The sequence below is a fragment of the Mustela nivalis genome (genome assembly GCF_964662115.1).
Source record: "Mustela nivalis genome assembly, chromosome: 8".
Lineage (NCBI taxonomy): Eukaryota > Metazoa > Chordata > Mammalia > Carnivora > Mustelidae > Mustela > Mustela nivalis.
Window position 1 is genome coordinate 26,165,934 of NC_139027.1, and position 26,160 is coordinate 26,192,093.

Genomic DNA, 26,160 nt, shown 5'->3' on the forward strand with positions numbered 1-26,160 from the left:
TCCATTGTCTAGAACGGAGGTCAGCAGTGAAAGGAGAGGAAGCTGAGGGGTCTAAAATCGGACGGTCTAAAGAGCGCCATGGTTAGGTAAAGCAGAAAATCTCTGAAAAGTTAGACAATGTGATTACTAGTTAAAATGTTAAATTCTAACAAGCTGACAAACGCTAAAAGAAAACCAATTCTGCTACTTCTGGGTCAATGCCTGTACCATAAAGAAAACGGAATCTTTCTCTTTTAAACGTCCAAGAGCCTTTTCTGAAGGGCATGTTTCTTAATAACCTTCATTAACTTCTGTTTGGTTGCCTAAGAGTTGTCTCTTATCCAAAAAAAGTTTAACACAGTCTCAGTAGAGATTGTGTTTATTTAAGCTTGTTGGAAAAACATTCCTATCATTTCAAGAATGACTAAATATTTTTCATTCACATAGTTAGCATTCCAGACTATGTTTTCCTGCCTCTGTTGATTAGATGAAAATTAGCAGGCCCAAGTCTGAACTATGAGATTCAATTATTATCTACGTAGGAAAATTAGTGGACACCTATCAGTAGTGCCCTTTTAGGTAAGGGAAGTGGACAGCAGGAGAAATAAAGAGCAGCCTGCCCCTCGCAGGCCACATCCACAGGAAAATGCTTAATAGCCAGGACGACGGGAAACTGTAACTTCAGAGGCAGAGGTTTTTCTAATAATGGGTTTCACAAGATGTTCTCAATAATAACATTCTCATGGTATTCGGAATATCTAAAGCTATTGTAAATGACTGGAGAAAATAAAAATATCATGAAATTCATCCAAGAAAAATTTTTGATGCTTTAGGTTAAATACCTACCTAGGTTAACACACAGGCCTCTGCTATGCATTTGTGACCCAACACAGGACCTTATTTGGACAAGCTAAAAAATAGACCGTGCTGTATTTTAATTCCCATTTATGGAGCGGGTTTCCAGGACACTTAGAGTTAAAGGATGAAACAGCATGCCTAACAGTCTTTGAGATATTATGAGTATTTTATTATTCTTGGCCTACTAATAATAGCACTGAAACAATACCACCCATAAACTGATTTTTGATCCCTGTTTGATGTACCAGAGTGTTAATATCATGTGACCTTGCGGCGTCTTTGACTTCACAGCCTCTTGGGTCAGCCAAACTATGTTTGACTCCTTGCCACAGAAGCAGTAGCTTAATCATTTGAGATACTGTTCAGTGAGGAAGTATTATGGGCAGGGCTGGAAACATTTTTTCTTGTTTTAAGGAATTCCCACCCAGATATGTGCCTGGTACAGACTTTTCTGGCAGCCCAGTAAAAATTTCATCTGAAGGGCGGCTTGATTCAAATGATATCATCAGCATTTATGGGAAAGAATAGGGTGTTTCTATAAAATGAGGTCTCAGGAGAAGGACGACAGTATGTCTGACCGCTGATAGCCCTCCAGCCCTCCAGAGGTACTCAGCATTCGCTCTATTCTGTGAGCTGTTGTTGAAGTGGCTTACTCAAGCCACACAGGTCAAGAAAAGCCTCATGTTCTTCAGCATTGTCCCAAGTAGGATCAGGATTACCCAAGTAAGAGATCTGAGAAAGCCAGGTGCCGGGAAGAAAGATGGTTGATTGTCTGGTTCAATCACATTCTGTCCTAAATCCAGAGATTCAGGAAGAATCAATGCACAGGGAATCTTTTATTCTTCTACAGAGTTGGCTTACTCCGGGTTAGCAGAATTATTAGACAGTCTGAAACTACATTCAGTTTCATAAAATAACTCAATGAATAGCACTTATTTCCAGCTTTTATTATGGAAATTAAAAAAAATACTGAAGCAGATAAAACAATATGACAGACCTTTATATACCCATTATCTAGCTTTGATAAGCTACAAATAACTCTGATTTCCTGAGATGGGAAATAAATTTGCTTTTGTTTCAGAGAAAGAGAACTAGTAGAAAGAAACTAGCTGTCTGCCCAACCACAAGCATGGAATTTATTTACTGGTAACCTAAGTAGTGATGCTGAATATTACCTTATTAAATATTACCCACGTTGTTTCTAATTTTTGATAGGTGATACTCTTGGTGTTGGGTCTGAAATCCCTCAGCTCATCAAAACAAATAGATCCTCCCAGCAGGCGACCGCACACACTGGGCCTGAAGAACACTCGGCTCACAGTGGCCACCTGGGTGGGGTCCAGCCATAGCCCAAGATGAACAGGCTTGACATCAAGACTTCAAGTGACAATGTAATTCTTATCTCTTGCATCAGGTGTGGGAGCCAAGCTGGCCTCACACCTGTTCACATTTCTTGCATTTTTCTTACTGAGTCATCCAGGGTATGTCACATATGCCTTAGAGCCAGAATGTCCCTCCCCAACACCTTATCTACCCTTAATTATACAACAGATTTTTTTTTTAATAGAAAATAGTACTGCGATCTTAGGGTCTCTTTCTGACATTAAGAATCAGCATAGGCAGCATTTATATCTGATGTTATCGGGGCAAAAAAATTAGAGCATTTTCAATATTGAATTGTGACTGTAAGAAACAATTTTGACTGAAATTAAAGGCAGCAGCACCTATATACTTGCAAGGCAGGTCTCAAAAGCAGTACATTAAATGTGACAGCAAGCATTAGCCTTGTAGGATCTGCACTTAAACTCTGTGATTCTGGATACAGGGGCTGAACTGCAGAGACAAAAAGCCAGGATTCACAAACCAGTCTTGGAAGGCCCTGTAGCCGCCCTGGGAAGCTGTCGAGAGCTCAGTGCCCTTCAGCAGGCTGAGCGGTCTACTTGAAGCCGACTGGGCCAACTTGCCTGCAGACATCTGGGCCCACCAGATGTGCTAAACACACCCATCTAAAACAATGCTTTCCATTCTCAGAGTGTATTTTCAAATAGAAGCATTCTAATGGTCTTCTTTCTTCGTCTGATCAGGGTCAGCATTCGAGACTCTGGTCGAGGAAACCCTTATCAGTATGTCACCTCACTCGGCTAAGACGGAGATCTGTAAGAGGAGTCGGCCTCGATTTCCTATTCCTGAGGCTCTCCCTCACTCCCTAAAACTCACTCACACATCATTTATTCATTAACAACTTCTCAGCGCCCACTTCCATGTCAGGTGCTGTTTCACAGATTCAAAAGAATATGCTAAACTCCTATCTCATGGGGAGCAGCCGTGTTCAGGCTACTGGTAAACCTGGAGTGCAGTGCAGGGTCTGGCTCACGGGCACTCCACCTGTGGGCTCCAGAGCCAAGGCTCTGGGAACACCCTGCTCTGCCATCTTTGAGCTGTATGACCCAAGGCAAGTTACATGAAATATAAACTTTGGGTTCTGTGAGGATGAACTAGGATGGTGCTACCAGAGGGGAGCTATGAGGGTCAATGAGTTGTTGGTCTTTAAAGCACTCAGGCTGGCTCAGTCAGCGTGCACGAAATGTTAGCTACCGTTATGGGCTATAAACTCAATGACGCTAACGGTGCTAGATGCTGAGGAAGACCTCATTCTGCTGCCTTCCTTTTCTGTTGTCAGATTTTTCATTTTTTTGTTTGTTTTTTAAAGATTTATCTACTTTAGAGACAGAGAGAGAGAGCATGAGTGGGAGGGGCAGCGGGACAGACAGAGTCTCAAGCGGACTCCATGCTGCGCACGAAGCCCAATGCGGGGCTCGATCCCATGACCCTGAGATCATGACCTGAGCCTAAACCAAGAGTTGCACATTCAACCAACGGCATCACCCATGCACCTGTTTTCAGTTTTTGAGGAGATAAGGACCTATCTTCCATCTGTACACTTAAATTGCAAACTTTATATACTATTCCATTCCCTCCCATCCTAGCTCTTGAAAAAGGGCAGAAAACTTAAATCATGCGATTGAAAAATAAGAAGAAATGAAGAGAAAAGCCAGCAGAACAAAACCCAGGAATATAATCAGTTACAGACTAACAGAACGGGACGGCTTATCTGTATACCTGAACTGGGTGTTGACAATAATGGAGTAAGACTCACTCACGAGAGTACTTAAGTGCCAATTAAAAAAGCACTTAGGTACTTGTGAATCAAGTTAGCTGTCAAGTAACAGCCAAGTCTTGAAGGGGCCCCAGGTTTTAGTCTCCAGTCCTCCAGGAGTAACCAAACACGTGGTGTTTGTCACTTGGAAGGTATGGAGCTCCAGGAACAATGGTGGTCATAACAAGGTGACCAGTTGTCTATGGCAGGTCCTAACATGCTCTGTTTGGTAATACATAATTTATTTAGACAATCTTTGTGGGGGCTCTTTTATCTCATTTCAGACTCTGAATGTGTACCCTAGGATGACAGCTAAATGTGCATGGAGGAATTTGCTGTGTGCAGACTCATCACCACCACTGTTCCTGGTTTCCTCCAAATAATTGCAGCTGATCATGTATTACACATTAACAACTTGACTTTTTTATTTCATCTAATCTACTCTGAGATCACTTGAAATTCTACTTAAATATGCTGCTGAGAAAGTATTTTCGAACAGTTCCAGAGATTTCTTGAGTCCCCTAAACTAAGCAATAAAATTCATTCACCCTGCTTATTTTATAAGTTTATTATAATTATTAATAAGTAATCTTTTAGGATTCACTCTTAAGCTGGGCACTGTTTTTTTAATCCCATACCAAAAGGATTTTTCTGTCTGCCTATGACATCTTAAAACGAGAGTTAATGGAGAGCAAGAACAATCTTATATGAAACTCACTACTTATGAGCAAAAACAAGAAATTCAAGATAATCTAGTTCTCTGAGGACTAAAAAATGGACTGTGCCAAAGGCTAGATGAGGAAGGGGAACAGAGACCAGCAGAAGCTTACAGCTTGAAATCAAGATGCTGAGTTCTGGTGAGGAGACTGTCCCAACACCAAGGCTCGGGAAGGAACTCTGTGATGGGTCTCTCCAAAGGCACAGGTACCCTAAGCTTCTCAAACTGCCACGCCACTCCTGTCTCCTCCCCCAACATAGGACCAAGAGCCGAAAATGAAGAGAGATGAATAAGGAAACTGGAAATAGGGGTAGGAGCCAACAGATGACAACTGGGAGTGTGAGAAACAGAACGTAGCTGAATCTGACAAGACGTCCGTGTATCCCATCAAGGCTACTTAACCGCCACTGACCTGGGAGGAAATTACCCTCGTCTCTTTCACCCTTAATTTCTTTATCTTTAAATGGGATGATGAAGGCTTCAGCACAGTGTTACTGAGAGGATTCAATGATATCAGGTACAAATACAAAGCACTTAACCCCACAGTACCAAAATACGGGCATGCCTTTTCTCATCTAATTTAAAACAGCCTAAGATATTTTCTCTGACTTGAACAAGGAGTGGTCGCTTATTTCTTTGTGTCCAGTGCTGTATTTGGACAACCAGACGTTCTTCATAAACTTTTATGAAGTTTCTCACTCCTTCCTCAGACAGTGGGAGATTAGATTATAACTCCACGTAGATGCTGTGAGACCGAACTCTAAGTAATCACACTAACGTTCACTCCCTATGCAAACATCTTCACGACGCCCGAATCCGTCAGTCTGCGTCACACACACAGACGCGGCTCATCCCGGACAGTCTCCCTGCTCTTATCACCGCAGTGGTGGGTACGTGCCTGCAATGCCTGCAAAATGGCTTGCCTTCCCTTCATTTACTTTCAGAGGGAAGGTCTTATTATTATTTTTTTAATATAAACTTTTTAGTCTTATTTTCAATTTATAATTCAAGACTCATGAAGTTAAAGGATTAGTGTTTGCTGGTTAATACACTTAAGATTTAACTTTCTAGTAAAGTTCCCACACGTATATGAACGCGTAAGTATTTCAAGTTGACAGCAGACTGTCCCCAACCCTCAGGGAAAGGTATTTCCATCTCTGTTTCAGCAAGGCACCCTTTCTCATAGAGCCGACTCTATACCATCATCCGTATTTCCATCCACTCCTTTTTCCGGCACTGAAGCACTGCCTTTAGGGCATGGGAGGAGTGTCTGTGTGAGGGGTGGGTGATTTCCACAAAATTGGTCATCTGGAAGCTATAAACTTTTGGAGTGTGGCAGCTGCACTCTGAGCAAAGTAACGGTGAGGGAATTGGTGATGTCAGTAGACCTAGAGTCCTCCAGCTTAAATTTTTATATGATTTTTAAGTTCTTTAGAATTCTAAGCCCTCAGGGGTTAATGAAGCTAATCAGGCAAACTCTGAAGCCTGAGTTTCTTACAATTAAGGCAGAAGCAAAAGACTTCCTGATATAGAATTTAGTCAACTGAATTTCGTTTTGTTTTTTTTTTAAGATTTTATTTATTTGTTTGAGAGAGAGAGAGCAGTGGGGAGGGGCAGAGCAAGAGGGAGGAAGGGTCTTAAGCAGACTCTGCACTGAGCGTACCATGGGGCTTGAACCAAGAACCTTGAGATCATGACCTGAGGAGAAACCAAGAGTCGGATGCAGGGTTGGCCGCTCAATCAGCCATGCCACCCAGGCGCCCCCAGCCAACTCAATTTCTGAAAAGATCTGTCAGTTCTTAAGAGCTGTTTTAAAAAAGTCTAGAAGTATCCACCTTCAACATGATCCACTGTAGTTCAATTTACTATGCAAATGTGCTCCTTAATGACAGATACTCTCTACTGGATCTGTAAGTATAAATATTCACTCCCTTGTCTGTACTAACAGGCACAGAAGATTAAGGCTGACTTAAGTGTGCAAAGACACTTCCCAGGATGGGGCAATTGGGCTGGAGCAGGGCTTGCAAAAGGCTAACCTAGAAGCCTGGGGCTCCTCCCCACTACACAGGAAGAGGGGCAGTGAAGGCAGGCAACCAAGACTTAAGGAAAAGCCTCAGGATAGCAGAAGAAGGGCTGCTGAGTGAAGGCAGTTGGGAGAGCCAACTGTCTTTGATGGTGGCAGACTTTTTCCTCCAGCCATCAGGACTCCTGGGCTCATGGAAACATGAAAAGTCAAACGTGCCACGCTTGCGTCAAGGGTCTTATTTCCCACTCTATTTCACCACGTTGACCTTTGGATGCTAATTAGGCTTGAAGTGAATGGAACTGAAATGTATATATTCTTACATCATAAAGTCTTGAGACAAGCATGTTGGCGGCAGTAAAAATTAAGACCACACGGTTCTCATTGCAAATTTGCAACATTTGCCCCAAACGATTAGTTTTGGCCGTATAATAAATTCATCTGCAACTGGTAACAGCATGAAGCAGACATCATGCCCGAGGAAATAAAAAACAAACAAGCACACACTGGTAGAAGCTTATCCAACACGAGACATTCGCCAGGGACTCATTAGAAGCAACGAGGCTTACCTTCGCACACAGGGCAGCACTCGCCAGGCACTTTGACGGGGTTCATGCAGCTCTGTCCGCAGGCCGTTGCCACGCAGTGCGGCTCTCCATTGATGCACTGGCAGAACGTGCAGTCGTCCTCCCGCCACCGGTCTCCGTGGGCGCGGATCTGCCCATTGGCGTAGCAGCCAGCAGGGTTATTAAAAGGATACACGGGATCTAGATGAAAAAGGTGAGTTCCAGGTAAGATGGAGGGCATTCTAATTTAATCTACATTTTATCTCTGCCTGCTGTCATTGGCAGAAGCTCAGGTTGCATAGTGCCTCCAGGGGGACATGCAAAAGCAGCTGTCATCCTGAATTCGTGTCCACCCCTCCTGACGCTGCAGACGGGGCAGGGGATCTGTAGCATAAAAACCAATGTGCAGGTGTTACCACTGCATAAAGTCACAAAACTGTGGACAGAGCTGTGGGCTGGTAATTACAAAATGCAGGTCCATTTTAGGCTTTTGACAAGGTCTTCTGAGCTGCCAATTTTAATGTTTTATTATACTTCAATTTCACCACCTGTAAGGTAGAAAAATAATGCCCCCATCCAACTCAGAGGGAGACTGTGGCGTCTCGGATAACTGAAGTCTGTCTCACGGTGCCTGGAGATCCACGTGGACAGCACGTGGACACGGGTGAGCACAGCAAGCACTTGCTGGGGTCTTGTTCAGGACAAGGCTGGCTTGTGCCCTGGAGGGAAGGCGGCGAAGCCCGGCCATTTTTCTCCGCGTGAGCTGGGTGGCCAAACAGCAGCCCAGGCTGTGGATCAAGAGTAGCCAAGGCTACTGTAAACAAAACATGCTTTCTGACATTACTGACCAGGACATAAATACTGCATACAGAATCCCCAGTCACCATTATTTTTTTTTTTAAGGTCCTATAAAGTGTTTATTTTTTAAATCAACATATAATGTATTATTTGCTTCAGGGGTACAGGTCTGTGAATCATCAGGCTTGCACAACTCACAGCGCTCCCCACCCCCCCACTACCATGATAATGAGAGCCACCCAATAAACCACTTCATTTTCTTTTTCAGAGACACATAAAATCTGGCTTCAAAAAGTCAGGGCTGCTGAGCTGGGAGGGAAGTCCAGGCAGTTACGAGTTCGGTCCTCTCCAGTCTAAAGAAGGAACGGCACTCTAAGAAAGTTAGAATGCCAGAAGTTAAAATAATGCAGTCCCGGCTTTAGAAAGCCAGGCTGCCAGAAATGGAAGCAGTCAAAGACCTGAGCTAGATAAGACTTAATAAATTTCTTTACAAAAAATATTTACACCTCATACTTCATTTCTACTCGGAGCCTGGATCTGAATTCCAGGAAGTGAGACCTAACCAGATCCATGCCCAGACAACTCATTATGATTATTACACAGAGGTTCCTATCTGTGGTTTTACACCAACAACCACTACATGGTTTCAGTGACTATTACCAACTGGGGCCAGCTAGGGAACACATCTTTTGGGAAGGTTAGAAGTTTGATGTGATTTTTAAAAAATTAATCCCCAACGACACCTAAAAATTAAACCACCTTTCTCCCATGTTGACCAAAATAACTGCTAACACGGGAAAGAATTTCCCTATTATGAACAGGTGTTCAGTGTTAGGAACGTAGTTTGTGTATTTTAAACCTTTTCACATTTTGAATATTATGTAGTAAATAAAGCTGGGACACTGAACAGGATTTTAGGAAAACAGGAAAAGGTACGGAATGTGGCATGATATTTTGTCCTCCTGTTCTCTGTGCGCAGATAAAGACAGGGTGAATGTCAGACATGAGACTGACGTGTCTGATTCCAGATGGAAGGTCTGTGACCTCGTCAGTCAAGACAAGAAGGCTCACATGATCCTCCTTTCTGGGGAACCAGTGTGATGTGGTCATAGCAGAGACACAGTCAGGTGTAGGGGTATCATTCCTGATTTCATTATCAACTCAAACAAATGTTCTACTTTTCTGAACTTCCACTTCTTAAGCTTTAAAATGGGTGGGTTGTAGTGAATGGATATCCAGAATTATTATTCTGAAATGTTTATTATTTACAAATATCAGAGATAAGAGGATAAAGCCTACTGGAAGAATGTGAAACTATTAGTTCCTAGAGGGGTGAGGGGATAGAGTAAAAGCAGGCCCCTGAGAACCTTCAACCCAGGACCACACCTGACACATGGCTGGGCCTTAAGCTGGTGTCACCACCGTGCCACACAGCCCACTCTCGCCAACACACATTTTCAAAGAGTGGAGGGCAGTGGAGTCCTGGTCCTCCCTGGAGGGGTATGGGCGTGGAAAGGAGGCAGGACAAGCTCCTCTCTGAGCTGCCTGGCTGAGATGGTCAGTGACTAGGGCTGGCTTGCTCTAGCCAAGCAACTTGAGGAAAGCAGGGGGAACTCTGATGTCAGGGTGAAGAGCACTTGCCCCGGAACTGAGTGAGGGCTGCCAGAACCAGAGGGGAGTAACTGACAGCAGTTGTGGGAAATCTCACGTTGATCTGTGGAAACAGGCGGCTCATTTCTACACCCAGGGCATAACTCCTGGGGAGAGATTTTCATACAGCCTTCCTGGCGTTATCAAAGTCCTAAAAGATGGACTACGAATGTCAAAAAAAGGGAACTTCTTCAATATTCCACTATTTTTGGATAAGACTGTTTTGGGTGGATTTTGATACTAAAACCCTGAGCCACGTCTATGCTTATTAATCTTTAATCAGCACCTTTTCTTACCTTCGCACACGGGGCAGCACTCTCCTTCAGGCACGTAGTACCTCTCGCAGTTCAGCTCTCCGCACTGGGCCGTGAAGCAGATGGAGACACCCCCTTGGCATCGGCAGAACCGACAACTGTCCATTCGAAACATATCCCCATCGTTATATTCCACGTTGTTGAATACACAGGCTGGCTTTGTTTCTGAAAGGAGTGAAGGCAAACAAGGCACATTCAAAGTCGATTCTGAGTGGTGTCCTTCTGTTTTCCCAACAACCTCAAGAAAATTATGACAGCACAAAGTTAAAATTTAATAGAAACGTACTAAACTCAATATAATTTTTTTTAAAAAACAGAAGCAATAAGGCAATGCAAAATAAACTAAAATTTAAAAAGTCACATAGCTCTCCTCTTTACCCCAAGGAACTGAAATTCTCCTTAACAAAACCTATACTGCCTTCCCCCTCCTCCAAAGAAAGGTAACCCTCCAACCACGAAACTCACCTATCTGATATGTGCTTTAAAGAGATTACATTTGTTTTACTAAAGAATTCTCTGCCTTAAAAAAATGATCTTGCCCCCACATTAGCTTTTGTTCTGCCTCAAAAAAATTATTTAGGCCTTTTTAGAGACGATATTTTTGTGTTTTCGCAGTGTTCTTTCCTAAATTCTTTTTTTCCCTCTATCTAGCTTAATAATCTATAATAGTACTTAGACTTTTTTTTTTTTTAATAGTACTTGGACTTTAACAAAACACCATTCCACTTCTTGGAAACAACCTAATAGTGTCTACAAACTGATGTGAAGGACAGACAAATGTGGTATATCTATACAACGAAATACTTCTTGGCTATAAACAGGGATGAAGTTCTGATATATGCTACAACATTAATGAACCTTGAAAGCATTATGCTAACTAAAGGAAGCCAAACAAAAACCCAAACATATTATATGATTCTAATTACACAAAATGCCCGTCATAGGCACATCTACAGAGATAAAAACTAGATTAGCTGTTGCTTAATACTGGGGGCTTGGGGGGCAAATGGGGAGTGAGTTGGGAACTAACAAGTTGGATGAGTTGGGAACTTTTACGGGGATTCATGAGCGTTCTAAAATTGACTGTGATGATTATACAGCCCTGTGAATATACTAAAAACTCCTGAATTATACAACTTAGTGAATTGCACGATATGTGCCTCAATAAAGCTGGCAACATAAAAACTCCCATGTTGAAGAAAGGTCTCCTGCATTGATGTACCCTGTTTAATAAGGTGGGAAAAACTGGATTATGATACATGCATTTCTCACGGATTATGATACATGCATTTCTCACGGGTTTCTCTTCCCCAACATCATTTAATATGTCACCCTGCATGTTCACAATTTAGAGAGAGACTTTCACTGCCTCTTAAATTGAGTATATTTGCACTTGATTTGTATTTAAGGACAATGACTTTCTCATTTGATTTTGTAACAGTCCAGTGGAGAAGACAGAGCAAGTGTTACCATCCATTTCTTTGATTAGGAAAATGAGCTAAGCGGCTGGGTGACTTGCCTACAGTCACCTAACTGGCTGGAGGTGGCCATGCACCCATTTACACAGGCGGCAAACGCACACGAATGAACCTCCTCCCTGCTGGGGTAGTATACAGTATTCCTTTTCTCCGAAAATTAAGGTTGGGTTAAGTAGCATCTTAGGACAACTCAGAATTCCTCCATATGCTTTCGGCCAACACACTAATCTGAGCTGAGACTGGAAGGAACCGGGCAGCCAGAGCACGAGTTTCCAAGTACAGAAGACGGTGGTGCCCTCACAAATCAAACCTGCAGGCTCTGCAGAGAGGTAAAGCCGTCCACCCTAACGAAAGGCTGAGCACCCGTTCAAAGTGAGAGAAAAATGGAGAAACCATCAATATTAATTACTTGGCTGCATTAACCAGCCACATCTACCATGTGTGTGAAGCTACAAATCTCCACACAAGATGAGAAGAGGTGAGGAGGGGAGAGTCTGGTTACGAATATCGCTGCTGCAGATGAACCGTCTTTATGGTGGGGTGGGGGGGGGGTGGAGGAGCTTAAGCGGGAAGGGACGGGGCTGGATGAGGACTTGGCAATTAAGTCTCACCAGCAAATACACAGAGAGGAGGGGCTGGAAGGTAGAGACATGAGGAGTCCCCAAAAACCCAGTCTGGAAAACATAATCGGTTCTTCAGGATGATGATGATGATGATGATGATGATGATAATACCCACATGACATAATGAAATCCGTTTGATGTGGAGAGAAATTTACAGAGGCTCTTGAGAAAATACCTGATAAGAAGGACAGCAGGGGTCTTTGAGGAGCAATGATCAATGACTTCCCCGCCTGCAGGGGATAGAGGAATCGCAGAACAGTGGGGAGATGACCACTGCCTCTCTAAGAGGACAACTTAAGTGGCTGTGGAAATGAAAAATATTACAAAGAAATAATTTACTATGTAATTTGTACTTCTCAATACAGAGATGCATAAAAGTGTCTTTTTAGTCATTTTTTGTGTATGTTTTACATCTGTCCAAGTGAATTTTATATTTCTAAGTTCTGGAATCTTCTCTTCCCTCTTTAATATATTCCAGAATTCCCAAAAAAGAACCTTACGGTATAGATGGTTTCACTGCCTACCAAATTACACTGGTTGGCAGATGTGACAGGTATAATATTTTGATGAAGGAAAAGACTAAATAAAGCATAGAACTTTAAATCAAATGTGAAAGGGGAAGAAAAATCCAAACAGATACACTTCTGTTACTTTTCCTCTTCAATCTCTCAGTGAAAAGGCCAGTATCTTGCCTCTGGTCTCATCTAACTGTGGGTGAGCTGTGTAGGAAGCCCAGTGGGTAGACAACATAAGCCAAATGAGAGGTAACTGTATGGTAGACATCTACGAAGATCTCCACATGTCAAGAGCAAACAGACGGGTCACAAAGACAGGGTGCATGTAGCTCTAAATACCTGAAGAGGAAAAAACCCTTGTCCCTGGGTCGGGAAGAAGAAGATACACTAGAATGCCTTTAGGATAAGGAATCCTTATAAAGGATTGCAAAAGGTGGTATCACTCTTAAGTAGGATCAGCTTGATAAGGCCCCAGGAACACAATGGTGCTCAATTAGTGCATGTGAGGAAAATTTCTTTCAAAGTACAGTATTCTCTTCATTACTGTAGAAGTAAATATTTTATCTCAGAAACATTACTGAGCATTATTACTATACAAAGGATTCTCAGTAGATGTTTTTGCACTAATTTCTGCAGGTCTGAGTTTTCTAGGCCAAAATTTTACACGAAGCTTAAGTCAGCCTTGGGTATGGCTCTCCCGTGACTGGTGAATTTCACATGTTAGTGTCTGATGCTGGAAGAGTCAGTTATTGGCTATGACACTTGGACTGAGATGTTCTGCTGTTTCAGAAAAAAGTTCAGATGTTTGTACATACACATACACAACTGATCACTTCCACACTGTAGGCCTGAGATTTCAGATCCGAAGTCCTCCAGGAATGAGGGGGTGGGCTCGTGTAAGACAACAGGGTGTATGAGAGCTAAATGGAGAACATGCACCCATCTAAAAGTAGAGGCCATCACTCTCTTCCAGCTGACAGATGATGACAGTTTTGTTAGTGGGCCCGAATCCAGACACAGTCCTGAGGGGACTCCAGACTGCTCCACCCCCATGGAGGTCACACCTCCAGCTGGTGACCTTGATGACGTCTAAGCTTCTACAAAAGGAGCTCAAGCATACCACCCGTTCTTCGGGTTTCTAAATAGGCCTGTCCTTCAACCAATACCTCATAGATCCTTTTAGCTCTCCTCAGAGAACTAGTCACAAACTGCCTCTACCTGGTCTGCAACCCTCCAGTCCCACTGCCAAAACCAAACCAAACCAAACCAAACCAAACCAAATCAAACCAAATCGAAAATAGTATTTAGGGAGACTAGTCTATCTATTCATCCAGGCTAATGTTTTAAAAACACAGGAGTTCTCAAATTCTCTGTGAACATTTTTCATTGTTTTCACTTTAATGCTCGTTTTAACGTGCGCGCGCGCACGCACACACACACATGGATCGCCTCAGTGGCAGCTCAGGAACCGAGTGCTGACATGCTGTCTCCATTTTTACATGTGGGGTTTCCTATGTTAACATGCAGCCCACTGTCTCCTGAGCAGGGTTTCTGGAACTGTTCCCGCTGGGGGGTTCTCAAGTCCAAGAGACTGCGCTCTTACCATCTAGGCTCCAGCTGGGTGTCCCACGGATCTCGGAGAACTACTTTCATGAAGTTGCATTTTAATATTTTGTTTCTGCTTTCTGGTGACAGAGGAAACCTGTGTCTGCGTTGGTGGTATGAAAGTAACTCAGGACAGGCCCACTGCATCATCTAGAGCTTTCCAAAAACCCAGAGGAGACGAGCGCTGCCCCCTCCAACAGGCTTCTTTCCTCTAAAAATAAGAATTGTGTATCTGACTCTACCTCCTTTTCTCACTTGGATGGCCAGGAGGTGCTGGGGGCCCGGCTGACGTTCAGCCCTGGCAATAACACAGACAGACACGGCCTACGTACCTGCGGGTGCTTTCTTTTTGGTTTTCACTTTCAACTTTTATGTACCAGTCTAGGATTCCCTGCTTTCTCATTAATATTTCAGCATTATGTTGTTTTTGTTATAAAGTTACCTAAAATCTCTTGTGGATAAGGGAAGTTTTATAAATATAAATATATAGACCCCTTCCTTTCTAAGTGATGACAGCAATGAGTTTTTGATATGTAATATCCTATAATGATGAACTTATGACAGGTAAGATTTTCCCAGGGCACTGGGGAGGGGGGCACATATGCACGCACACACACATATGTGCACGCACACATACATACAGATAAGTGTGTATGCATGTGTGTGTATGTGTATACCTCAAAGTAGTAAAATGCAGACCTGCAGGTATAATGTCTTTAAACATCATTGCTGTTCCTTGACTATGAATCTTCGCAGTGTTACAGTTTCTAGTCTCATCTACAACTCAGTGACTAAGTAATAGAGACACTCTAACAGGACAACCAATAAAGCAAAGATGACCCGCGTTTGAGGTGGGAAGAAAGAGGCACCCCCAGAAACAGCGCGAGGATGCTTTGTCATCTCTGCACTTGCTCATGGCAGACGGCAAGTCCCATTCCCGGACTCAGAGCTCTATGGAAAGTGAGGCCACCCGCAGGGTCAGGCCCCAGAGATCCCCCCGCAGCCCCTGAGGTGTGGGGCAGTGCTCAGCTGTCTGAATCACACCGCACTGGGGGGAGATGTGAAGCCAATGTCCTGATAAGAAAGGCATATGCACAAATTTCTATAATCAAGATGTAAGGAAAGAAGAAAGGCACACCTCCTCCTCACTCAGAGGACACAACAGCAAATCGTATTACTAGCGGTGGTATTTCCAGGGGACAAGTGACTTTCAAGATTAATGTTTCAGGAAGGGCATCAAAAGATGGAGGAGTCCCACAGAGTAGCCCCTCTGTGGGCTGGTATTTAACAGCCCCCTCTAGCGGGGGGCTAGATGTCACTAAGATGACATGAATCTGCTTACTCACTCCCCCGAGAAGCCCTGGGTGCCCTCTGTGAGGCAGACAACATGCGCCTGCCCACAGAACAGGGACAGACTCTCTGCCTCTGGCGGTTCAGGTGGGAGAACGAGACACAGACATGAGAGCACGTGCGAAGGAAGCACCTCTGAGAGGCTGGGAGTCCAGGGGAAGCAGGGACTCCCGTCTCCAACAGCAGGAGTTAAATACTCACAAAATGTCACCGACAAATACACGTATGCAGCGGTACCAGACAGAAAGCTGGGCCGTTAGCTGGTGTTTACCACACATGACTACAGGTGACGAGAAGCACTGAGAATGGACTTTTTCTGCACTTGTGCCTTGGATTCATTCACAAGGTCTGAGTCAGGAAGCTCCTCTCACCTTCTCTAGCCCCTGGGAACATTCAGAACAGTGTCTGTGGATGTGAATAGGAGGTGGGTCCCCAAAATAAAACCATTTGCTCTTGAGGCTCTCCTGCGAGTGCTTCACATAGAAAACCTCAGGTAAGTGACAGTTATTCACTCCATTTGACAGATGTGGAGACTGAGGCCCAGGGAGACCAAGAGGCACCCAAAGTTACACAACCAGTGAGTAGAGGAACCAGTTCTCAAAGCGAGGTCATTCGGTTCCAGTCTACATTCTCTCAACCATGAAGCCGTACCACAAGTGTTTCCTCAAAGCAAAACGAACAGAACGACAGGTGGCCGCTGGACTCAAAACTACAGGACGCAATCAAACAGGACTCCATTTTAATTTTCTCGGGGAAAAGGCCAAGCTTGAGAGAGGGCGGAAATTCTTCCGAACTCTGGTGTCTTAGAGGTTTCTGCATGTGTGATTTTGTTGGACTTGTCCAAATGCGTCTTCATTTTCCTTGTAGGTAAATGAAGGTAATTTTCCTAGGTATTGACTAAACAGTGCTAAAATTATGGACATTTCACTTGCTTGGCTTTTATTCTTTGTTTTCCTTCTGAATATTCTGAGGGAGGGACAGGTCTTAGCTTCTTCTCCCTTCTAGCATCTAAATTCAATCAGCCCCATGTCACCAAACACCAAGCCCTCTCGCAACAGGGGAAAGGGTGAGGCAGGCATGGATTCTATCTGAAGGAATCTTGTGACTGAGGAAGGCCTTTTCCGGGCCGCAAGGCTCAAGCCAAAAGCAGGCCAATCCGAATGACCCAGCACGGTCACAGACGTGCTAAGTAGGAAAACACTCCATTGGGCGAGCAATGCCTCTCCTGTCTCAAGTTGTGCAGCTTCCATGTGGCGTTAGTTCCACAGACTGGCTCCTGACAGCAGTGGCAGGATGATCACAGGCTCCATGAGCCTTTCCTTGAAATCCTAACATTCCTGCACTACTGAAACAGCGGAGTGTGACAGCTACATGAATCTGTGCCTCCACCTCCGAAATCCTCTCTCTGATGGAACGAGGATCCCCTGTCCTCACCGCCTTTGCTGCACTGTGGGATCTCCGGCAGACCTACTTTCTTGAGGGAGTTGCTCTGAGCCCCTGAGTAGAGGCCCTGCCTTACAAAAGGCAGAAGTGGCCAGACAGACCCCTCCCATCCTCCTGCACGAATGTACACTCTCTGAGAACAAGAGAAACCCCACGTACCATTAACACATTCAAAGACATCACAGCACTTTCCAGGTGTTCCATCTCCACGAGAGACTATGCGAGGAGTGGATCCCACCTCACACACGGGGAAACCACATAAGCCAGAGAGACACTCGCATCTGAAACCAAAGAAAAGGGAAGGAAAACCCCATGAATAAACAACAACATAGAAGTCCGAAGCCCACAAGGTGGCGGGGGCTGTGGCACGAGCTTGTCTGTAGGGAAGTGTCCTGTGTATCTGGGGTCACAGGGGAATGGGGAATGGTGCTAACGTAATTTGCATTCCCAATAACTGAGGCTCATCTCCTTAATACACACCCATATTTTTAATTTTAACCATTTTGACAGAAATATTTCTAAAATGTATTATGTCGTTTCTTACTTGACCAGACCAGCATAACCTGCATTTCCTTGATGGTGTGGGGCCGAGTTTATGGGTGTACATTATGGGGTTACCCACAGATCAGGTAAGCTCACATGGGCTCAGGCCGAAGGGGTGCTCTGTGTAAATGACTCTATTGCAGCTTTGCTGTTGACCTTTTGGTGTTTTTCAGGGATTCTTCTGACCCTTCTTTCAGCTATTAAGTTAGTAGCTTTTGAGTCCCTTTTCGTCAGTGTGATTGTGTCTAGGAGCACCCTTATGTTTAGCCACATTAATTTATAATTGTGTATCACAGAAGAAACAGACTCTGCCTGAAGACTGAGGAGGTCTTGAGAAACAGCATAAGCTTCGGTAAGTGGACTTCCTGACAGTCTTAGTCTGGGGCATCTTCTAGGCTACCACATGCCCATTTATGTCTACACGCACGCATGAGGTGTTCCTGGAACTGTGAGTTCGCTCTGCCGGCTCTCACCCTTCCTTAACTGCAACTCTGCTGGGAAACCAGCCTAAAGAGAGAAGAGTTAGAGTGGAGGGTATCCGCAGGAGAACCAAATGTCGTCAGCTGCCTGCTGATGATCTGCTACAAGGACCTAGGCAGGAATAAGCAGCTCGGGGCAGCAGGATACAAATGAAATAAAAGGAAGGAGCAGCTGGAATCCAGCCCTGGGGTGGGCTGGAAGTGGGGATCAGAAGGCAGAAAGGGAGTTCCCGGGTTGACAGGAGTGAAAGGAAGGCATCCTAAAAGTGGACACCCATGCAGGAAGCATGTGGGTATTTGGGTACAGTGTGGGTCAAGATCATGGGAAAGTAACACTCCCAGCAGGGAAGTAACACTAGTAACACCCTCATTAATTTTGGTGTTGTTTCCCATCCCCTCTACTGAAATGATTGTTTTGTTCTCCTATTGTTCTCTGGATGTTTAACAAATTAAAATATGCATGTAGTCCACAAGTACCTCAATAATCAGACTCAGAGGTCTAGTTACATTTATATAACCACCAAACTAAAAAGGAAACAATTTTCAATTAAAACTTGCACCAAAGACCATGAAAGCAACTGGAAAGGTGTCAACAACCCCTCTCAAGGTGGGCGCTTTCAGCCTTCCTCCCAGTGGGGCAGTGGTTATACTGGGCACCTGGGGGAGAAGAAGGGTTTAGATAGTAGTAAGGTTTTGCTGCAATGGTGTTTCTTCCTACGCTCTAAGATAAACGTCTGCCTGCTCTGTGTGGGCAGATCTGTATTCCCAGAGGACAATCACCTTACGGGGTGGGGTAAAGATGAACCGGTCTTTTAGCTCCTGCAAAGGTTATCCCATAGTGTCATCTGTATGTGCCTTGTCCCTGCAGCTTTAAGCAGATAATCCTATCCCTGTGATGTTACAGTAATGATATATTATTTACATTTATTCTTGATCCTCTGTACAACCTCAGCTCTGCTGTCTTTACAGATAAACGGGGCTCGGGGACTGAGAGGCCATGCCCTGATCCTGTCATCTGACCGCGATTACAATGAAAGCAGCCTACAAGAAGAGCTGACTCATCTTTTCTTCCACATGTTCCGGGATCCGCCTTCCTCTCTGTTCCAGGGAATCATTCTAACTCAAACACCAAAAGAGTATACAATGAACCAAAAAACACCTCTTCAGCTGTCCTTCAGCCCCGTAACCTTTCCTGGACACGTATGGGCACTCACGTGCCAGGCTCTCTTCTAGGCTGTCAGAAATCCCGTAACGGAGTCTGCCCTGTGGCTTCTTTCTTTTCCTTTCACATCTGACCTGCCTCCCAGCATTTATATCTCTCTCTTGCATTTGTAGAGATTCACAAAGGTTGTCTGCGGTATGTTACGGAAGTTCTGAAACTGCACACAACTACCTAGTAACCTACTTAGCAAAGGAAAACCCCCGATGCAGAATTTTTACTTCTAAACCCAGAATGACTGCATGTTCAAGTTCCGAGGACTCAGGTGTCCCTGGTTTTGCTGGCTGGTCTGCCCCCAGCTCCCTTCCCCTTCTGCACTAGCCCCTTGGCAAGCCTTCCTCACTTCTTGCTATCTTTTGACTTCTCACAGCTTCCCCTGAACCAAAGATGAGCAGGTTTGTTAGAGACCATTTGCACCTGAATAATGAAGGAACTTACTAGAAAACTAGGACGGGTGAAAACCTGGGCTCACATCAGATATCTATCAAGCAACTACCTATTAAGTTGAAACTTTAGGAAAACTATCATTTTCCTATAGGTCAAAAATAGTCAAAGAGCAATTTCCTGTAGTTCCACACAGTACGACTCATATGGATTATGTTCTGACAGATGGGTTTACACTCTCTGTCTCACAAACCGGGGGGGACTCAGCAGGACTCTTACCTGCCACAGAAATTTGTTTTGTCTACAAATTATGTGAGCCCAATGTAGTTGTAAAAAATTCTGTAATAAGATTATGGCAGATTCCCTGGTTTACCTACACTGGAGGTCGGTATTCTTCCCTTTTACAGATGGGAACAGTGAGGCACACAGCCTTCACAACTGACCTGAAATTAAAGAAGGCTTCCTGCTCTGTGCTCTCCACTGGAAGAGCCTAGATTCTCTTCCAGGGAATCGTGAAGAGGAAATGCTGAGTGACAAAACAACTGAAGCATGCAAACTGCTCGCTTGTCCTTACGACTTTACCCTTCATTTTTATTCTCTTCATTTTTATTCTGTCTCTGTCCCGTCTCCCCAGTCTTCCTCCTACCCGGATAAAGAGTAAGCAAGAAAATTAAGAAAACGGGTGGATCCCTGGCAGAGGAAACAGAGCAACACACAAGAAAGAGAAGCTCAGGACATCCATGTTAACACTTACCCTCACTTCTAAATCCACCCTCTCCCCCACCGATTTCCATCCCGCCGCCCCGTTCCCGTACTTCCGACATCAGAAGTCTTCATGGGCTCCTCATTTACCTGCGCAGCTGCTCAGCCCAGCATTCAACACTGTCAAGTCCACGGGCCTTTCCCTCCAATTCTACTCTGTGGTCTTTCTCTTCATTCTCCTTCTGCTCAGGTCACTTCTCGTCTCCACATAAGCCCTCACTCTGCTGCCTTTGCACTGCTCACCCCTGCTCCCCCCTGAACCCTCCTTATCCAGCTGTCTGTCCAGACGCCATCTGTCCTCCGGGGCCAACCTCAAACGACGGCTTGTCTCGCAGCCGTGAGATCCCACACTTCCCTTAAACTTCCTCTCAGTGTGTTCTGTGGTGACTCGAGTGCGCATTTTACCACGAGCTCTCCTTGCATCTACTGTGCGTAGTCACTAATAAGTAACTTGTTACATTCAGCAGAACGGGAAATGAATAAAAGAGGGGTAACAGGAACTAAACAAAACAAAAACACAGAAGAGAAAGTGAGAAGCAAAACACTGAGATTTCTGTTCCATGAACTCAAAAAGGCTACTTGAGGCAGAGCTATTTGTGGACACCTAGAGCAGAACTGCTGAAGGCTTTTTTTTTTTAAGTAAATAAAATAACATCTTTATTGAGATATAATTAGCATACCATAAAATTCACTTCTTTAAAGTGCAATTCTGTGGTTTTATATTCACAGGGTTGTGCAACCATACTACCTAATTTTAGAACATCTTCATCACCTCAAAAAGAAGCCCTGTATGCCCACTCCCTCCCCCAGACCTTGCAACCATGAATCTCTGTTCTGCCTCTGTGGGCCAGCCTCTTCGGGACAGTTCGTATAAATAGGATCATACAATATGTGGGCTAAGGGCTTTTGAACTTCAAACAAGAAGCAACCTGTATGTGCAATTTGCCGGAAAAATCAAGCTTCTAATGTGATCCTCAGTATTAAGATAATGATCAATCAAGGCACCACATTAATAAATTTTGGCATAATGTAATCACAGCTGCAGCCAGGTGGGCTGCTGAAGCTGTCTTTTTTCTCTAGGAGGTAATGGATGCAGCTTAGTGGGCATCTGAGCGCCTGAATAGCTGTGAAGAATGACACTCAGAAACCAGCTAAGCCCCTAGAGGGCACTCCCCTCCTTAGGAGGCCTGGGCTGGCTGGTTGCGATGGCTGAAAGGCAATATACAGTGATGCTTTCCCCTCCTATCCTCTGCTTCCTGGGCGAGACAGACAGTCCCAGGCAGGCCAGAGTCCCAGCGCAGCCCCCAGGGGGCTTGCAAGTCCAGCCTCTCATCTTTTCGAGCTTCCATGTCCTACTGGTTCCTCCATCAGCTGCACCTGAGCAACAAGGGCAATCTGCCAGTCACCGAATCCACTCACCCCGCCGACCCCCACCCAACCCGGTGCCACGGCTCGGATGTGCACTCCGCCTCAACTCGTCTGCCCCTGGTGAATTCCATGCAACCCGAAGACCACCCACCCTACAAGGCCTTCTCCGATCAAAAAGCAACCAGGAGGGGCGCCTGGGTGGCTCAGTGGGTTAAGCCGCTGCCTTCGGCTCAGGTCATGATCTCAGAGTCCTGGGATCAAGTCCCGCATCGGGCTCTCTGCTCAGCAGAGAGCCTGCTTCCCTCTCTCTCTCTGCCTGCCTCTCCATCTACTTGTGATTTCTCTCTGTCAAATAAATAAATAAAATCTTAAAAAAAAAAAAAAAAAAAGCAACCAGGAATACACTATATGTTCACTAACTGGAATTCAAGTAAAAACTTGAAACCTAAAAAAAAAAAAAAAAAAAAAAGGCGACCAGGATTAATTTTCTCTCCTCTGACCTTCAGTAATACACATGGGTGCTGAACTCTTGGGACGGAACACACTCATCCTACAAAAATCAAAATCTTACTGCCTCTCCTGTGAATGCCTCTAGTGGGGGTGTCTTATTTGTCTTGGAAATGAAAAGAAAAAAAAAAAAGGATAAAGCCATCAAAACAATAATCTGGAATAAACATTTAATTTATGGTAAGTCAGACATTAAACCACGCATTGTTTTTACAGGCATAAATTTCAGACTGAGAGCTAATAGTTAAAGCACTTTTCCAAAATTAGTGTGTGGAGGGAAAGACGATGAGTCCGTCTAGAATGCTGATTCCAGGGAGCCTCCCTCTGGGAGAGTCTGTCTGTGAGTCTGGGGCAGGGCTCAGCATCCGGCTGCATCACGAGCCCTCCAGGAGATACCACTCAAGGGAACCCGGGACCCACTTTCTGAGCAACTTGCTCCCGGAAGGGCAGGCTCTCGCTGCCATGGCTTCATGTGCACCTCCCGGTAGAAAAAGCCAAGTGCAACAGATCTATCTTGTTAATAAGAAAGATGATTCGTAGCACTTGCTCTTAATCATTTACAATACCTCCTTCCTGCCCCAATACAGCCTCTCAGGAGGGAGAAGCATGTGGCGGGAAGAAAGACCCAACAGCGACTGGGCCATGCCATCGTCTACCAGGAACCTTGTCACCACTGGCAGCCGCACCGGGATGCATGTTGCTCGTCCATAAAAGGAGACGGCTGGAGCAGGATGAGCTTTCTCTCTTCTCACTCCACAACCTCACCTTTGTTCTTGCCCTTCACTTTCCCTTCGCTCAACAGTCTGATCCTGGCTCGTGCCCTCCCACCGCTCCTCCTGGCGCCCACCCCGGCTTTGGAGCACCTCCCACGCCTGCACTCCCACGCCCTGGCTCCTCCCCTTCCCCCCCATCCCCTTCTCCTTGCCAGCCCGTGACTTTCAGGCCCAGCTCATGGTGGGCCTCCTGCCCTCTGAAGAAGCTTTCTGGACTTTTTTTTTTTTTTTTGAGAAGGAGTATACGTACACATCTACAGCTCTCTCTTTTTTTACTACTAAAGAGGACTAAGCAATGCAGCAGAAGAAACGATAGGCCTGATGCTAGTGTCTCCAGACTCCTGGGCATGTCCTCATAACTGAAGTTAGGGCTGCACAACTCAGCTGAAGAAGCAATAGTGTGCTTCACAAGAATGACTAGAGACGCCGTAAAGGAGACAAAGCCAGAGGGAGTTAGAAGAGGCCACAGAAGAGGAGTCCTCTTTGCCACGCCCACGGCCACTCAGCACAGCGCAGGAGGGCCCTGTGGTGGGCGCCACGCGGAGCGGAGGCCAAATGTTACTCTAACATTCCCCTACAATAAACTCCCGCAGAGGAGGAAATGTGAAAGCCACAACCCGCGGAGGCCTCATCTTCCCGGAGCAGACCCATATCCTGGCCCACATCCTGGAGGGAAAACAACTCCACGAGGCCCTCTGCAAACAGTCCCTCCCAAACCTGGATGCACGCCACACCTGACCGAAGCCCGAGCCCTTCACCAGGGGAGAATCGCTGTCGGTAAATGAAACGCTGCCGTCTGCAGGCGGGAGGAAGCTCTCCCTTTAGCTAGGAAAGGAGAAATGTGGAAATAAAAGGGCAAAAGCACTTGTACTACTAGGATTCCATTCCGCGTATTAATGAAATAATTAGTCGGGAATGGAAATTATAGTGACACATAAAACACACTACTATAAAAAGCTTCAAGTTTAATTAAACTTGGTGCACTATTTTTGTACTGATTAAATTTTTTTACCCCTTCCAGGAACACTAAGTTAAAATGAGAGAGAGAGAGAGAGAGACTGCAAATAAAACATCCCAAAATAAACAGGTTTCCCTCCTGAGGGTCTAACTATCTTTATGGAGAACGGCACTCTTTCCTTGGGAAGTTTCTCAGGGTCCCAGTTTTTCTCATGGCTCACCATAAAAGATTTGCTACTCACTCGGTAACAAATCCTTAGTCACCCTTTCTGGAGCTAATTCTTGCACGATGTCCGTGCATTTCCACGCCCGGGCAGTTACACACGTGCGTACTTGGCTGCACAAGCACGTGGCCCAGCTCTGAGGATCAGACGCTTCCTTCCAGCAGCTGCTTCCCCCTCAACTTCACAATCAGAAACTGCAAATTCTTCCCCACTTGCCCTTTCAGAGACAACAGTAAAATTACTCCGCACTGCTGTTATTGTTACGTCTTGGTTTTTTTTTTTTTTTCCCCCTGTGGAGAGCAATCAAAGGATATGCTCCAATACACAGAAAATATAAATCGAGGGCAATGAGGTAAAATATTCCTTTGCATTTCTAGTATCAGTCATAACGACAAAGTCCATTGTAAGACCTTTATGAATTCATCATTGAAGCCCTTCTCTTCTCGTGTTCTCAAGAGGCAGATGATTATGGCTCCCTCCTCAAGGTTGGCATGTGGGGTAGGAATCTTATCTTACGGTGCGAAGTTGAAAGAAAAGTGGTAGAAATGGTAGGAAAATGGAACTGATAAGCGCACACGGTTCCTGTAAGATTGACAGTCATGTTCTAGAACCAGGCTCCACAGTAAGCAGGTGGGTTAAGGAGACAAGGGCACTTCCCACACGTCACCACCTCAATGCGATGGCCAAAGAAGAGAGTCAGATGGCTCCAGAGGGATTCAGTCCTGGCAGCTAATGAACCAGAGTATGAGCCCCGCTGGAAAGGCTCCCCAACGCCTGGGCCCCTGTTAAACAGGAGAGCTGGGACCTTGCAGGCAACCTGGACCATGCTCCTTGTAGCCCAACAGTCTGACAACAGCCAAGCCCCAGGAATGGAAGGCTCTCTGCCTTCAGGTCCTCAGACACCGGCATCTGCTCTCGTGGTCGGCAGGACGGGCTCAGAGTAAATGGGCAGGAGTAAGGGATGCACAGAAAACCAGTGAGCAAGAAGAGGAAGAAAGAAGGGAAACCAGCCAGTGCACTCAAGGAAGGAGGAGGACTGGGTTTGGATGTGGAGAGGAAGTTTTCATAGAGCAACACAAGGTATACCCACCTCAGAGCTGGGATCACTGACCGCATCGGAAATGGGTGCTGTGGAACACAGAACTAGCTTACGGATGAACATACAATTGTTTCCTAACCATCTGCCGAGTGAACACAAGCAGGGGGCGCTCGGCTTGGCGGGGCTGGGGATGCACATGGCTCTGGCTCTCCGTTTAGGGAGTTTAGTTTAGGAAGGAGTGGGATATACAATCACAAATGAGAACACAGTGGGATGTGAATTTTTCCATTTCCTCTCCGGAACACATAAACAACAAACACCAAAGATGTCAGGACTAACCTTCTGTTGGAGAACCTGAACAGCTTGGGTGGCTAGCATGCCTCGAGCCCCTGGAGCCCCCCGCGGCCTGAGCTGCTGTGGACACAGCGTGCATCATGAAGAAGCATGTGCCCACTTGGGCCCGTGTGGGGTGTCAATTCCCAGACCTCTCATCCTGCTCATCAGTGCAAAGTCTGAGACCCAGTGGCCTCCTGTCCTCAAGGGAATGGGCCTCCTCACAGAACATTACTCTGCTTCTCTCACTCTTCCACTCCAGCCTCTCTGCAGACAAACTCAACATCCCAACATCATCGCAGAGCGTGCCACTCAGATGGGTTCTGACACTCACCTGGTGTGGCCCCCAGATGGTATTTCCTTACAGCTGTCTCCAGTGAGACAGCAAATCGCCCCACACTCACTTATCACTTGGGCTGGAAGGGTGGTCAAGTTCCTCCTAGCTGGCCACCCCCCCCATGCTGCCGCGCTCCTCCCGCATGCAAGCCCTCCCTC

General features: G+C 45.4%; 1 protein-coding gene across 7 annotated transcripts in view; it reads right to left on the reverse strand.

The window, feature by feature from the left end:
• Nucleotides 1–26,160, reverse strand: part of CRIM1 (cysteine rich transmembrane BMP regulator 1) — a 189,646-nt gene that overhangs the window by 63,159 nt on the left and 100,327 nt on the right. For 6 of the 7 annotated variants that reach the window (XM_082745320.1, XM_082745319.1, XM_082745317.1 and 3 more), the window contains 3 exons: nucleotides 17,237–17,358; nucleotides 10,046–10,228; nucleotides 7,305–7,502 (listed from right to left, as the gene is read on the reverse strand). In XM_082745320.1, the coding sequence (XP_082601446.1) occupies nucleotides 7,305–7,502; nucleotides 10,046–10,228; nucleotides 17,237–17,358 (503 nt within the window). The remainder of the gene's footprint in view (nucleotides 1–7,304; nucleotides 7,503–10,045; nucleotides 10,229–17,236; nucleotides 17,359–26,160) is intronic. The other variant, XM_082745322.1, reaches the window with a different exon arrangement.